General features: G+C 41.3%; 1 protein-coding gene across 2 annotated transcripts in view; it reads right to left on the bottom strand.

Moving 5' to 3' along the window:
- LOC127786697 (nucleolin 1) overlaps window positions 1-14,794 on the bottom strand; it is a 59,024-nt gene that overhangs the window by 36,047 nt on the left and 8,183 nt on the right. For both annotated transcript variants that reach the window (XM_052314295.1, XM_052314294.1), the window contains exons 2-3: window positions 4,407-4,507; window positions 3,966-4,320 (exon numbers count right to left, since the gene is read on the bottom strand). In XM_052314295.1, coding sequence (XP_052170255.1) covers window positions 3,966-4,320; window positions 4,407-4,507 — 456 coding nt within the window. The remainder of the gene's footprint in view (window positions 1-3,965; window positions 4,321-4,406; window positions 4,508-14,794) is intronic.

Below are 14,794 nucleotides of genomic sequence, written 5' to 3' on the forward strand. Positions count from 1 at the left end.
AGCTCACACATCACAATGAAAATCCCTAACATCTAATCCCTTGAATAATGAAGGAAACAGCAATTTAAGAACCCTAAAAGATGGATGACCAAGACAAAAATGATGAAGCCAAAGCCTATCCTTATTGGACTTAACTAGGAATGATACAGGGGAAACTCTCATTTTATTAGTCTGTTCACTAAGGTCTTCAAGATAGTAAAGTCAATCTCTTTCCCTAGCACGCCCAATCATCCTCCTATGTGCCTGATATTCACAAAATGAGGGATAAAAGATAACACAACAATTAGCATCAGTGGTAAGTTTTTGAATAGACACAAGATTGGTGAAAAGTTTAGGGACTTGGAGAACATTCTTTAAGATTAGGTTATTGTTTACAAGGACATCTCATTGGCCAGCTACAGTTGTTAATGATCCATCAGCCATAGTTATTTTCCTTGTGCTAGAATATGGTGTATAGGATAGAAACCGAACATGTCATATGGCCTGTGGCTCCAAAGTCAAGTATCCAAGTATTTGGGAGGGTTATATCTGAAGCATGAAAGGTAAGAGACGAGGAAGATATACCTGTGAAGACTAGAGTGCATGTACTTGTCCCAGGTTTCTTTTCCAACGACCCCAATAGATTCATTAGCTTCTCAATCTCCTCCCGATTTAGCTCCAATGTATCTTCTTGATCTAGAGCTTTTCCTTCAGTAGGTTGCTGACAACTGGCCATGAATACTTGCCCTTGGCCTTTTTGTTGTCCACCCTTAGTTGGTCTACCATGGAGTTTCCAGCACTTCTCTATAGTATGTCAAGGCTTCTTGCAGTATGTGCACCACAAGGTGTCCCTGTTCGTCATTTGGAAGAATCAAAAACCTTCCTGTCCTCTCTAGGTTGTTTCTCCTGGTTAGAATTCCTCAAGGTTATGAGTGTTGAACTATCTGTAGAAGTAGTCTAAAGCATCACCCCGCTGCGCCCTTCCTCTGCACATATAATTGATATTACCTCATTTAGAAAAAGCAAATCTGCCTTCCCAAGTATTTGGACTCTCATTGCATCAAACTCCAAGTTTAGACTTGCAAGAAAATCATAGGTCCTCTCTTTCTCAACAAACATTTTCTGTATAGCAACATCTTCACTACACTTCATTTGAATGCATAAATAGTGATCCAATTCTTGCCACAAAGTTTGCAAGAGATTTGCATGCCCGGTGATAGACCGAGATCCTTGCTTGGTGGCTGCCACTTTGGTCTTAATCTCATAGATCTAAGCAGCAGCATGTATTTTAGAATAAGTGAGCTTCACAGCATCCCAAATCTCCTTAACAGTCTTTAGGAACATGATAGTGTCACTAATCTCGGCCAGCATGGAATTCCAAAGCCAGGATATAACCAACGAGTCCTCTTCATCCCAAGCAACAAAAACAAGATCATCCTCATTAGGGATGATTCCAAGTAAGTGACTCAGCTTCCCTTTGCCCTTCAGGAATGTCCTGATAAATTGGGACCACTTTAAGTAATTTTTTCCATTCAACTTATAAGCTGCCTGGATGTTTTGTAGCTCTCCACCAGACATTGCCCCATTACTAGAATTTCCAGCAAAAGGAACTTCTGTGTGTTCTACTGGATTCAATGGAGTCCGTCATGGTTATAAGGTTATGAAAGAAGATTGGATCGATGTAGGCTACGCCCACCGGAAGCCAAAAATTGACTTACTCCCACGGGTATGAACCTATGGCTCTGATACCATGTTAAAATGACGAAAAATCCAATCACACTTTCATTGTAGGGTTACAAGAAATATATATACAACTTATTCTCCCATATAGGCAGTTTTCTAATTAGACAGTTTCCTAATCTAGACTTGGAAATATTTACAATCTAGGATACAATAGAAAGTACAGTTAAGATATAATCTCCTAGGAAGAAGATTTAACATAGAAATATAGAAAGATAGATCAGCTGAATTCAATCCATATCAATCCCTAAATATGGACAATAATCTCTCGGGTATCTCTAACAACCTCTATTGATCAGAAGACAGTTCTCTTAGAGGATTAGGCTTATCAGCTCATCAAAGAGAAGTTCCATTAACAATAAGACTCCAAGTTCTCTCTCCAAGAATCCATATACATAAGATTCCTTATTCTAAAGTAGAAAACTTATTATTCACCCCAGCCCCCCAAAGGTCCTCCAAAAAAAAAAAAAAAAGAGGAATACACAAAAAACCCTTGAAGTTCTTGGTCACAAATAATTAACCATACAAAATTTTTCTATTGTGCTCATTAAGGTTGAGGCTCAATTTTTAGGACAGGCATTGGCAGCACCAATAAGGTTTCTTTATTGTCAAGTTTGTGTTGTGAAAACAACCTCTTCGCAAAGCAAGAGTAGGTTTGTGTACAAACTGCTATGAAAGAAGCCCTTGTTCAATGAGGAGACCTTTTACTCATCATGCACTCACTCCCAAAGCCCTTACCCACACCCCCCTCCCTTCTCTCCTTACTATGTAATACTCATTGAAGTCCCATCTGACTAGATGGGCATGTCTCTACTTCCTTACCTCCACCTCATATCAGCATTTACCAATTTTTCCCATAGAAACACTTAAGATACTGTCACAACCCCAATGACATATTAGTAATAATAAATTACATGTATTGTTAGGTGTTGTGGAATGATAATTGAATGTTGTTTCTCTCTCAACTTCTCTGATCAACCTCCTGATTCCCTCTAATGCTCTCCATATCTCTGTTATGTCTTAATCCTCCCTCATTTCTGTTTGTTTCCCCCTCCATTTCTATCCTAATTCCCCCTCGAATTCTTCCAATTTCCCACCTAAACCCTAGGTCATAACAAATACATATGAGGACCCTACATGATCAATTTTTCTTTTCTTTTCTTTTTTGTGTGTTGGGGCTTTGGTGTGTTTTTTTTTTTTTTTTTTTTTTTTGGGGGGGGGGGGGGGTTGGCTCATGGGCTTGGACCCTACCAAGCGACCACAAGCTCCTCACTTGGCAACTAACCATGGGCTTGGACCCTACCAAGCGACCACAAGCTCCTCACTTGGCAACTAACCCCCCCCCCCCCCCCCCATGGTGCTAAGTTAACCTAACCTAGTTTGCATGCATGTGTGAGGATCTTGAGTACAAGATGCTCTCTACAATCCTTTATACACAAGTATAAACTAGTCTTAGGATACAAAACACAAAAGAGCCTACAACTATTTATAGAGACTCCACCACAACCCATGATTGAATGTTGATCCTAATCAATGGGCTATGATTGAATTCTAGAACAGTCTTCATAAATGCCTACAAACAACTACTAGATATTTACATAGGAACATTCCAAAACCTAGAAGACCCTAGGTCTCCAGAGCATCCCAGATAAACCTAGAATACAAGGAACTAGAGAATTCTGGTACCACAAAACCTTCAGGCTTCGTCCCTTCTTCGTGTCATGTGCAGCAAAACTGGTGGGTCTGACAAAGAGCACAACAATGGCATAAAGAAGCCAGAAAGGTTGAAAAGAGCGCACTACCATACAAGTGCAAGGATCTTGCAAAAATTCTTAAATGTAAGTGTTCATAACACAAAAAAGCTAAAAAAAATTAAAAATATAACCTTCTATATGAGAAGTTAATGCGAACTTCACACATTCACAATAAGCTGAAGTTGTAATGATACAGAGCTTCTCTTACAAAATCCTTTCTAGTTCTTCTTTCCCAAATAACTCTCTCCAAGAGCCCATTCTCAATCACTAGCCCAAAGCCTGAACTGTTAAAATACTTCAACCAGACTAAACAAAAGAAAATACATCATTATGCTTTTCAGTTTTCTGTGCAATCCTCCAACCAGATGATTTTCAAGGCCTCAAAATGTCAAAACTCAAAAAGAGGTCAAGATTAATAAACATTTCCAAATTCTTTCGTGTGCGCACGTGAGGTGTTGGGGGAGAGGGGGGAGGAGAACAAATGTTGCAAACCTTAGCCTGTTGCCGTTCATCAGGCCATCTTCTCTTCTTCTGAGCTACAGCTTGTGGAGAAGGAGATCGTTTAGCATGACTGACTTTATGATGAATCCTCTCATCTGTATGAACATTGTCGATCACAGAGCTTTGGAAAGGGGGTGGTTCATTGGCATCCCTTACTAGACCTCTCCACTCCTTATTGTGCCGGCTTCTGGATGACTTATTAGACTTTCCTCTTTCAGCATCAGAATCCAAGCGGTGAGAACCAGTTTCGTTCCCAGTTGTGGGTTTTACTTTAGCAGCTTCATCTAGATGTGACTCCTGAGGTTGTACATAAAGATGAAGATTTGATCCCAAGTGATCCCACAACCTATAGAAAAACAGAAATACCAAATATTATATCTAGAATTTACAGAGCTAGCCCAATATCAATTCACTTAAACATAAAATAATTACCAAGATACAAAAGAATCACTATCACTGCCCAGAAAGACATTCAACTCTTTCCTTGCTTCTTCTTTGCTCCTGCCATTTTTTATCAATACAATCACATACTCCTGCACATGTATATTAAGAAGTTTAGGCAGATTTGTAGCACCAAGCTGTATAATTTTCAACTTAACACAAGAAAATCTATTTTTTCAAATGCAGTACCAATTGCCAAAAATAACTAGTTCCATGCCAGTATGCAAAACAATCAAATCTAAAACAAAAAGACTGAAGACCTTTCAGACAGGCATGCAATGGAGAACTTGTCAGATTTTCCCAAGGCAGACTTCACACATATAGAAAAAGGGGCATTGAAATAACAATATAATGATAAAACAATTGACGCTTAAATCCAGAGACCAGAATTGTCTTACAACTTTAACAAGTTGGTCTACAACTCTATAATATAAAGTCATCAGAAGTATCATGTGGCACTGGATAAAATATGATGGAAAATTAAGTTTTGCAAGCAGCAAAGACCAGTTAGGGAACTTGAAATTTTTAAGCTACATTGCATAATACATATCCATAATTTTGCTTCCCCCTAGTGGTATCTGGTGTTGTCTCTGGGTTACATAGTTTTTTTGTTCTCTCTTTCATTTTTTGATAAACAGTGCCTGCCAAGTGGGGATAAGGCTTGGGTTTGTTGTTGCTGCTCCTGCTGTTTTATTTTATTTTATTTTTTATAAGTAATCCTGTATATTTTAATAGGAGACCACAAAGGGAGTGAACCCAGTATAAAAAGAAGTGGTAGAGAATGAAAAGTTAACCCTATCACAGCAACAGAGGGTACTGTTACTGAACAATTTGACAAGAAAACATTCACAGGGCATAACAAGCTACATTTCTTCAAAAAAAAAAAAACATAAATAGCTATAATTGAAAATACTCATTTGCCTATCTATTTTATGTATCTCATCTGTTCTGCAGCAAGGTAACAGGACTTGCAGACCTGTTGACCGTTCCATCCACTGCCATTTCAAATCAGCCACCAGGAGGAAGGATTGTTGAGCAAAGGTGACAGGCTGAACTACGCTTTCGGTGTGGGGATAAATATGTACCAAGGCATCAGTGCAAGAGACAGATACTCTTGCTGGAAAGAGAAGAAGTAGAAGCAAGGGAAGAGATACCTGCAGCTGCACTTGACGTTGAAGAAGAGGATAATGGGGAGATTTCATTGCATGCCCTAAGGGGGTTGACCAATATCAAAATGATTTAGGTGGAAGGGAAGGTGCGTGGGAGTACCTACAGCTTCTTGGATGAGAACACAGCCAAGAAGTTAGGCTGCAAACTCACTGGCACACAGCCCTTGTCAGTGACTGTGGCCAATGGCAGCAAGGTACTCAGCAAGTCTGCTTGTATTGGCTTCCGATGGGAGATGAATCGGGAAAAGTTTGAAACTGATCTAAGGCTGCTGAAGTTAGGGGGATGTGATATAGTTTTGGGGGTTGACTGGATGAAGACTTGTTAGTCCCATCAGCTTTGATTTCAACAAAATGCAGGAGACTTTTGAGAAGGAAGGGAAAAAACTAACTCTTACAGGCAGTTTGGAAACGGGTATATGTAAGCTAATTACTGGGAAGAAGTTACAAAAGATGTTCAAAAGTAAGCTGTCCCCCGTAGCCCAGCTGCTCTCTATTCATGCCATGGATGATATGGAGGGAAATCAGGAGCAAGGTGGTGAACTATTGTTGACTGTCAGCAGCCAGCTTCAGTCCAACTAGGAGGTACATGAATTTGACTCTCATAACATGCTATTAGTTGAGTTTGAGGACCTATTTGTAGAGCCTGATTCCTTATTGTAATATCCAAGAACTTTGGGTTGTTATTTAAAGGAAAAATGGAAATTCACGGAAAATAGGTATCTGAAAAGCACAAAAAATTTACCGAATCAGCCGAAGGAAAAACCCTAGAGCTTAAATGACTAAGGAAAAAAGGACGCCTTTAACGAGCATATCGAGACAGGATTTTTAAGACCAAAAGAAATCGAATCAAGAACGATTTTCGGTACAGCAAAAATGCAGCTGCCATTTAGGCTGCAAAAACCCAATCTTTAAAGGAGACTTCCGAGAAGTCAACGGAAGCTTGAGGGGGCTTCGATTTTTCATAAAGGACAACCCTTCAGTGGTTTCAGGAAGAAACGAAGAGGTTTAGGACCAAAACGAATATTTGGGCCTAAGTGAAGTTCCCTAAAATTGCTAGAGGGAGGTCAAAATGATTTTTTTTCCGAAATCTTCGGGGTCAAACGGATGTTTTAGGACTTGAGGGTCTCAAATGCAATATTAAAAAATTCAGGGACCAAGTAAAAAGGGCAAAAAAGTAAAGGCCAAAAGTTGAGGGGCCAAAATGCAAAAAAACTCAAAGATGGCAACAATGGGAAACCGACCAGGCCACGAGGGGCGCCGAATGCTTCTAGGGTTGCATGGGCAATGGTCAGGGAGGGCCAAGAGGTGATGATGAGCCGACAATGGCCACCAGAGTGGCCGGAATTTCGAAAAATTCGACCAAGAAAGCTGGCCGAAAATGGCAACCTGCAACTCGTTTTTTTCGGTCGGGGGAGGGTGCTTCCAGGTCCATCCAGGGGAGAGGAAGACTCCAAAGGCAATTGGCTAAGCGGCCAAAGGTAAATCAGGCTTCAACATCGCCTATAATAGAGCATGTTGTAGCCAAAAATTTTAAAAACTTTGAACTTGAAATCGAAGGCATTTTAGGTTGAATCAAAGGGCAAGGATAGAGGGCTTTTGATCCTTGAGAGTGGTAGAAGTATTCTGGAGAGTTTGGTGAGCAAAGGAGTCGAATCCAGTGTGTTTTGAAGCTCGCCGAAGAAGCAAGGCAGACGGTTCGACCAAGACTTTGAGCTTCCAGTTGACCGATTTTCGAGCCTCCTTTCGAGCTTACTCAGGGTGCCTTTGGATTTGAGGAGAAACATTTGGTGCGAATTTCAAAATTGGCACGTAAAACGAGGCGGTTTGCACGTTGTTCGAGGTATCTCGATAATTGTGGAATGTGAGTGGTTTTATCCCCATAACCCACATTCGATATGATTACCTTTCTATGCATGATATTTACATAAGTTATGATCAATTTCGCCATACTTGTTCATATATTGTTGCATGGAAAGTTGTGATACTCACATGGCATGATATTATCATCATATTGAAACTCGTGCATGAGGTTGAGATGTCGTCCTAAGAGTGTAGCCGTAATTTCCCGAGGGCAATTGATGGAACAACGTTAGGGTTATCTTGCAGAGGTTCGGGATTTTGCTTAGGTTCCGTGCCGGGCTGGTAGGCCAGGGAAGTTACACTAAAGGTATATGCTTATAAATGTCCATGCATCACTCATTCATTCATGCTTGTCTAACCCTCACTTAGAAGATTTCATTTTTTAATATTGGACTATGTCCCTGGAATATTCCACATTCCAGGCGAGGCAAGCGGCCGGAAGGGCAAGGAGGTGATCGAGGCCTGATCACGACAGAAATTTTGTGAGTCCCATGTGAGGGTAGACCATATGTTTCATTCGGCTGTATTATTTAGATTTTAAATAAATGTGTTGAGTAAATGATGTTGATGAACCCAGGTTATATTTTCAAGGTTTCATGCAGGTTCTGATCTTGCTTCCGCTTATGTTTAAATTGTATCATTCCTTTACTATGTTTGGGAGTGTTATTAAATAAAAGTTATGTGGAGGATTTATTGTCAGTTTATGTTTGGAAAAAAAAAAAAAATCCTAACATATATTAATGCCCTGGAAGGCGGGGTGTTACACTTATCCCCTAAAAGAACACTTGACCATGCCCTTTCTCTCAAATCCAACGCTAAACCTGTTAACATACGATCATAACAATATCCCCCCATTCAAAAGACTGAGATTGAAAGGCTGGGGAAAAACATGATTCAAAAACCCATTATTAAAGCCCAGCCACAACCCTTTTCCCTCACCTATGCTACTAGTCAAAAAGAAAGACGGCTCATTGCAATTTTGTGTTGACTACCATCAACTAAATGCCATTACTGTCAAGGAGAAGCTCCCCATCCCAATTATTGAAGACCTATTAGATGAACTAAAACATGCTGCAGTTTTCACCAAACTAGACCTCATATCTATTTATCACCAAATCAAGATGAGACCAGAGGACAAATCCAAAACAACCTTTAGAACCCACCATGGGCACTATGAATTCACAGTGATGCCTTTTGGTCTCACCAATGCCCCAACCACCATTCTAGCCCTAATGAACCAAATCTACGAGAATTCATTTTAGTTTTCTTTAATTATATTCTTGCGTATAGTCCTCCTTTTGCCCAACACCTTAACCACTTGAGAACTACATTTGAGGTCCTTAGGCTGAACCAACTATATCCTAAGAGGTCAAAATGTGCCCTTACCCAAAAGTAGGTGGAGTATCTCAGGCACATCATTTTTGGTTCTGGGGTGAGCACAGACCCCAAGAAAGTGGTTGTCATGACCTCTTGGAAAAGGCCTATCACTGTTAAGGCCTTAAGGGGATTCCTAGGACCAACCAGCTATTACAAGAGAGGAATTATGGGTTTATCAGCAAACCCCTAATTGATCTATTTAAGAAGGACAGTGTCACGTTCTAAGTACCTAGAAAGGGCCTACATGTGCAAGTGGTGTGCTTATATGAACAGGTAGTTATAGAAGTTGTTAGTTGATTCTAGAATAGGCTAATGTGTAATTCTAATTCTAATTCAGTTTTGACAGGAGGATGAATGCGAGATCCATTATATAAGGACTCAATCTCATGTGTTTGAGGCATCGTGAAATTGAATTCAAAATCATTATGAATTTCTCCCTCATTTCATTTCTCTCTCTCTCTCTCTCTGTGTGTGTGTGTGTGTGTGTGTGTGTGTTCTTCTATCAAATTCTTCCCTTGTTCTCTAGAATTCTCTATAGAATTCTTGTTAGATCTCTAAGATCTGACAATTTGGTATCAGAGCGCGACTGGGCCAGTGGTAATTCAGAGGAGTTTGAGATGGCGAAAGGGATGCAAATGAAAAACTTGGAGTTGCAGGTGTAGCAATTCAATTCTATTGTTTCTGATCTACAAGCCCGAGTGGAATTACTGGAGATTGGATCCACTAGGAACCATGAAGCGATCTTGGCGATGTATCGGAAAATGGATAATTCTTTTGGCAGATTGGAGAGACAGTTAGATGGGGCAATCTCACAAATCAGAGAGGAAATGGGGACTCATATCAGAGATTAGCTTCAGAGCTTCATGGTTATGTTTACACGACATAATCAGGTAAGGCTCTCCCCTGATTTTCCCCCTAGAGAAAGAACACAGCCAGTCCTCACCAGGCATGGGGGAGGAAATATGAATGTAAGGCCCTCAGAAATTGAGGTGGCCCCGGCAAAAGTGGAGACTATGGTGGAACAATAGCGAGAGGAACCGGTTGTCCCAAATTAGCTGGGGTTTCAAATGCCTAAGTTGGAGACCCCCCTATTTGATGAGAGTAACCCATAGTGGTAGGTGAGGAGATGTGAACGTATGTTCAGTTGGTACAATGTACCGAAGGGGCATAGGGTGGCTTTAGCAACTGCCTATCTCAATGATGCTAAGGATGCCTGGTAGTCGAAGGTGAGAGTGGAGTGTCCATGGAATGAATTTGTGGACAAATTATGTTAAAGGTTTGGAGATAGAAACAGAATGGATCTAGTAGAAGAGTTCAATAAACTCAAGCAGGAAGGAGGAGTGCAGGCTTACCAGGCCTGGTTTGAGGAGTTAAAATCCCTCATGCTCAACTTCATGAGTGGGTTGAGTGAAGAGCTTAGGCTTATGGTGAAAATGCTACATTCAAAAACAATGGAACAGGTAGCCGAGAGTGCTAAGCTACAAGAGATCATGGTGGAAGCCAAAATGAAGAAGCAGAGGCAACAAACTAGGGGGGTTAACATTGGATCTATGGCACAAGCAAGCAAGCAGAGGGTATGGCAAAGAATTGATTAGGGTGAATCAAGGACCAAAAGGAGTGATGGTTCTTGTCCCTATTAACTCTCTAGCAAGGCAGAATGGAAGATTTATCAAACAAAGGAGGCAAGCAGGGTTGTGCTTCAAATGTGGTGACCGGTATTTCCCAAGACACCAATGCAAGAGGCAATTGCTCTTGCTATAAGGGGAGGATGGAATGTTGGTACAAGAAGACAAAACGGAATAAGCGGTGGAATTGGAGGGAGAGGATAATGGAGAGATCTCATTACATGCCCTCAAGGGGTTGATCAATAATAAGATTATAAAGGTGTAAAGTGCAGGAGTGTAGACTGATGATCCTAATTGATAGTGGGAGTACCCACAATTTCTTGGATGAAAACACGGCTAAGAAGCTTCATTGTGGACTCACGGGGACCCAAACATTGATAGTCACTATTGCCAATGGTAATAAGGTATTGAGTAAGTCAGCTTGTGTAGGGTTTTGTTGGGAAATGCAAGGACAATTGTTTGAGGCTAACTTAAGGTTGCTACAACTAGGGGGCTGTGATGTGGTGCTAGGTGTGGATTGGATGAAGAGCGTCAGCCCTATAAGCTTTGATTTCAATAGGATGGAAGTGACATTTGAAAAGGAAGGTAAGAGATTGACTCTTCCAGGCAGCAAGGAGATGGGGACTTGTAAGATGATTATAGGCAGGAAGCTTCAAAAGATGTTCAAGAGTAAATGGGCCCAAGCTGCCCAGCTGTTTTCCAATCAAACTATGGAGGAGACAGAGGAAAGTATGGAGCAAGAATGGGAGTTATAGCTAGCCATCAACACCCCGGATCAAAACAATTGGGAGGTACATCCCTTACCCCAACTTAATATACTTTTGGTTAAGTTTGAGGATCTCTTTGTGGAGCCTAATTCCTTACCCCCTAAATGATCCTTGGATCATTCAATCAACCTCAAACCAAACTCAAAACCAATCAATGTCAGATCCTATAGATATCTGCCAAACTAGAAAACTAAAATTAAAAAGATGGTTAAAAAGATCTTACAGAAATCCTTAATCAGACCTAGCTAAAGCCCCAATGCATCCCCTATCCTACTTGTCAAGAAAAATGACGAATCATGGCGTTTTTGTATTGATTATTGTCAACTAAATGCCCTGGCCATTAAGGAAAAGTTTCCTATACCAATCATAGAAGAATTGCTTGATGAACTTAAAAATGCCATTATCTTTTCTATGTTGAACCTATGTTCAGGATATCATCAAATTCATATGGAACCTGATGATATCCCCAAAACTACTTTCAGAACCTGATGATATCCCAAAAGTTTCCTTCTTCTGTTGTTTCTAGAGATCAATAGCATCAAGTGTCTCAGCACTAGCAAGAGGGCTTGAGAGGTTGTCAAGTGATTAAGTGTCATCCTCCACTTCCTCCTCCCCAATCTCTTCTTCCATGTACTCCTTAACCCTCTCCACAGCCAAGACCAAGGGAAGAGTATGTTTAGATCCTTCTATATCTTCAATAGGGACCTCCTCAAGTGGAAAGACTTTTACTTGTCGGTGGGTGGAGTACACCAAGGACTCACTTTCAACAGGGTTGTCCTCCTTCCTTGCAGCTACCATTCTCGTTCTTAATACCTCATCACCCTCATACTCCTCCTGAGCTGTATGAACACCACCTTCCTCTTCCATGGCTACTACATCAGCTTCCTGCACTACTTGATGAGCAGCCTTAGGAACTCCTATGACAACATTAGTTTTGGGCCTTTCTCCAAACCAAGTACACAAGGCGTTTACAACCTATGGCTAGGTCCAATTCTACCCTTCCCCAGCTCCAATTCTGGAACCAAGCATATGCAACACCATCCAAATAAGTTGCAGCCATTTTCACGTTCTCCCCTTCCACTACTCGGTGTTGGTAGAACATTTGTTCGCACCGTCAGATCCACTACTGAGGTCTTTCTCTTCCAAACGGGGGAATGTCCATTTGTGACTCTGGAATGGTGGGGTGATTACTGCCAACCCCTTGGTCCCAATTATCCTCCTCTACCTCAGCTTTGTCATCCGCCTCCCTCGAATCATGTGATCTTTGTCTATTCATTGGCGTCGTTAGAATGGGAGCCAATGAAGCCCTAGGAGTGAATTCCATCGGAAGGCAGACATTAGGTTGCCGAGCTAACATGCTCAAGGCATTCAACTGCTGGCTGATTTGCTGGCAGAACCCAGCAATTTCCTCCTGGACCCCGTTAAAGGCTCGATCTAACTTGGCCATATAACCAACCACTTCCTCCTTGATTCCCAACTCCAGCATTTCCATCCAATCCTCCACTTGTTCCTGATTCTGTTGCCTTCCCCTTTCAATTGCATCCGATCGAAACTCCATCTGGCTCACCCCACGTTGCCTTCAACTTCGAACCTCGATTTAATACAATTCATGGTTAACATCCTGACTCTGCCTTCATGATCCGTTTCCGATCCAAAACCCATTGTGCCACTCTGATAACAACATTTATGTTGTGCAAATACTTCCGGAACTTGATTGAATTGGTTCGTCCTCCAAATTCACTTCACGAAATCCACTAAGATCTGGATCTACTTTGCTTCCAAATCCGATTCAATTCCGATTAACTAAATCGGCGATGGACCTCAATTAATTGGATCGGCTCTGCCTCAATTCATCCTTCTTGCCCAATCATCGACTAATGATTGGAGTACCCCCGCACTCCTCGAGTTCACCTTTCAAATCTGTCTCTCTTCACCCTCTGACGGACTCCAATCATCTCGAAACATCCACTACAGTTCACCGTCTGGGTTGGAATCCCCAACCGATCAAAGCGGCAGCATCAACAATGCACCTGATTGAATTCGTGCTAGCCTCACGCAATCACCGTCTGGGTTGGAATCCCCAACCGATCAAAGCGGCAGCATCAACAATGCACCTGATTGAATTCGTGCTAGCCTCACGCAATCACCGTCTGTTTGGATCGGAATCGCCTCCACTCTGATTTGCTAGAACCACCTATGACCAGCAACTCGTTGATGTTCAACAATGGAGTAGGAACTTGCTTCTCGTCGTCAACTTCCTAACTTGCGTTAATTGCCGAAGGCTGCCTATGTTCCAACGAAAAAACGATCGACTTGCCACCAGTCACCCACAGCGAACGCTCCTATGTTCGCGTCACCTCCGACCTGCTACTTGAATTCGCTAAAATGATGCACAACTTCTGAAACCAACCTATGCTTCACTTCGCAATTTCGAACCAAGAGTTGTTTTGCTCTCTCGGTTATGACCCATCCTTTGATTCCCCGGAATTTGATCGGAATTGTTGCTTGCACTCACCTATCAAGAGCTGAGAACCGCCGGGTTCGACCACCGTTGGAATTCGGTCCTTAGAACTAAATTGCTACAAGTTTGCTAGAATCACAGCCGAGGAACGATTGACTCTGATACCATTTGTCACAACCCTAGAGTTTAGCTAGGGTCAAGGAAGGAATTGAAAGGAATTTGGGAAAGAAACAGAGAAGAATTGAAGGGGGAGATAAGAGTAGAATTAGGGAGAAAGTAGGGAGAAAAACAAGGGAGAACGAGAGAGAGAAAGAGAGCAAGGAGAGAATTATGAATTCAATATATCCATTTTGCATACTCTTCTCTATATACTTGAGCTTATTTATAAGCTATACACTAAAAGAAATATCTAGAATAACAACCCCATATGCTGTAACAAAATGACAAAAATAGGTCCTAACAAATAAAGGTATCTAATTACATTATTGCCCTTCTAATTATCCTTAGGTCGTGACAGGAAGGTGCTGGAAATGGGGAAAAGTCTAGGAAAATGCTAGACAAATGGCCATTGGTTAAAACAGCACATGAGGGCTTAATTTCAGGTCAAATAGGTATCACTAACAGCCATTATCCATGTGAAAATTAAGGGAAAACTGATCTTATAGAGTAGCCCAAGGAATTAGAGGCTGGAGGGAAAGGTAAGCATGGTTTATTGCTTAGAAGGTCTCTCTATAAATGATAGTAATTCCCAAGGTGAAGGTATAAGAAATCTGATCCTTCTAGAATAGGTCCAAGGATTAAAATGGAGTGCATAAGGAAGCTATGAGTATTTCAATGGTATGCCTAGTGAAATGTAAGGCATCTTCATTGGAAATTGTCCATGAAAGACTCTCAAGATGTAGCTGAGAACTTAGGTCAGTGTTTGAGAGTGTAGGATAAAGGAGAAGCTGGAAATTCTAAGGCATAGAGGATGGAACAGAAATTGACAGCTTATGATAGCCTAGGTTATCCAAACCTAAGCATATCTTGATAGGCTATTAGATAAAAGAGGCATAGGAGAGATGAGCAATCCTTTGAGTTTGAAGCAAACATAAGAAGGAAAGACAGTGGCAAAGCCTAA

The sequence above is a fragment of the Diospyros lotus genome, chromosome 12 (genome assembly GCF_014633365.1).
Source record: "Diospyros lotus cultivar Yz01 chromosome 12, ASM1463336v1, whole genome shotgun sequence".
NCBI lineage: Eukaryota > Viridiplantae > Streptophyta > Magnoliopsida > Ericales > Ebenaceae > Diospyros > Diospyros lotus.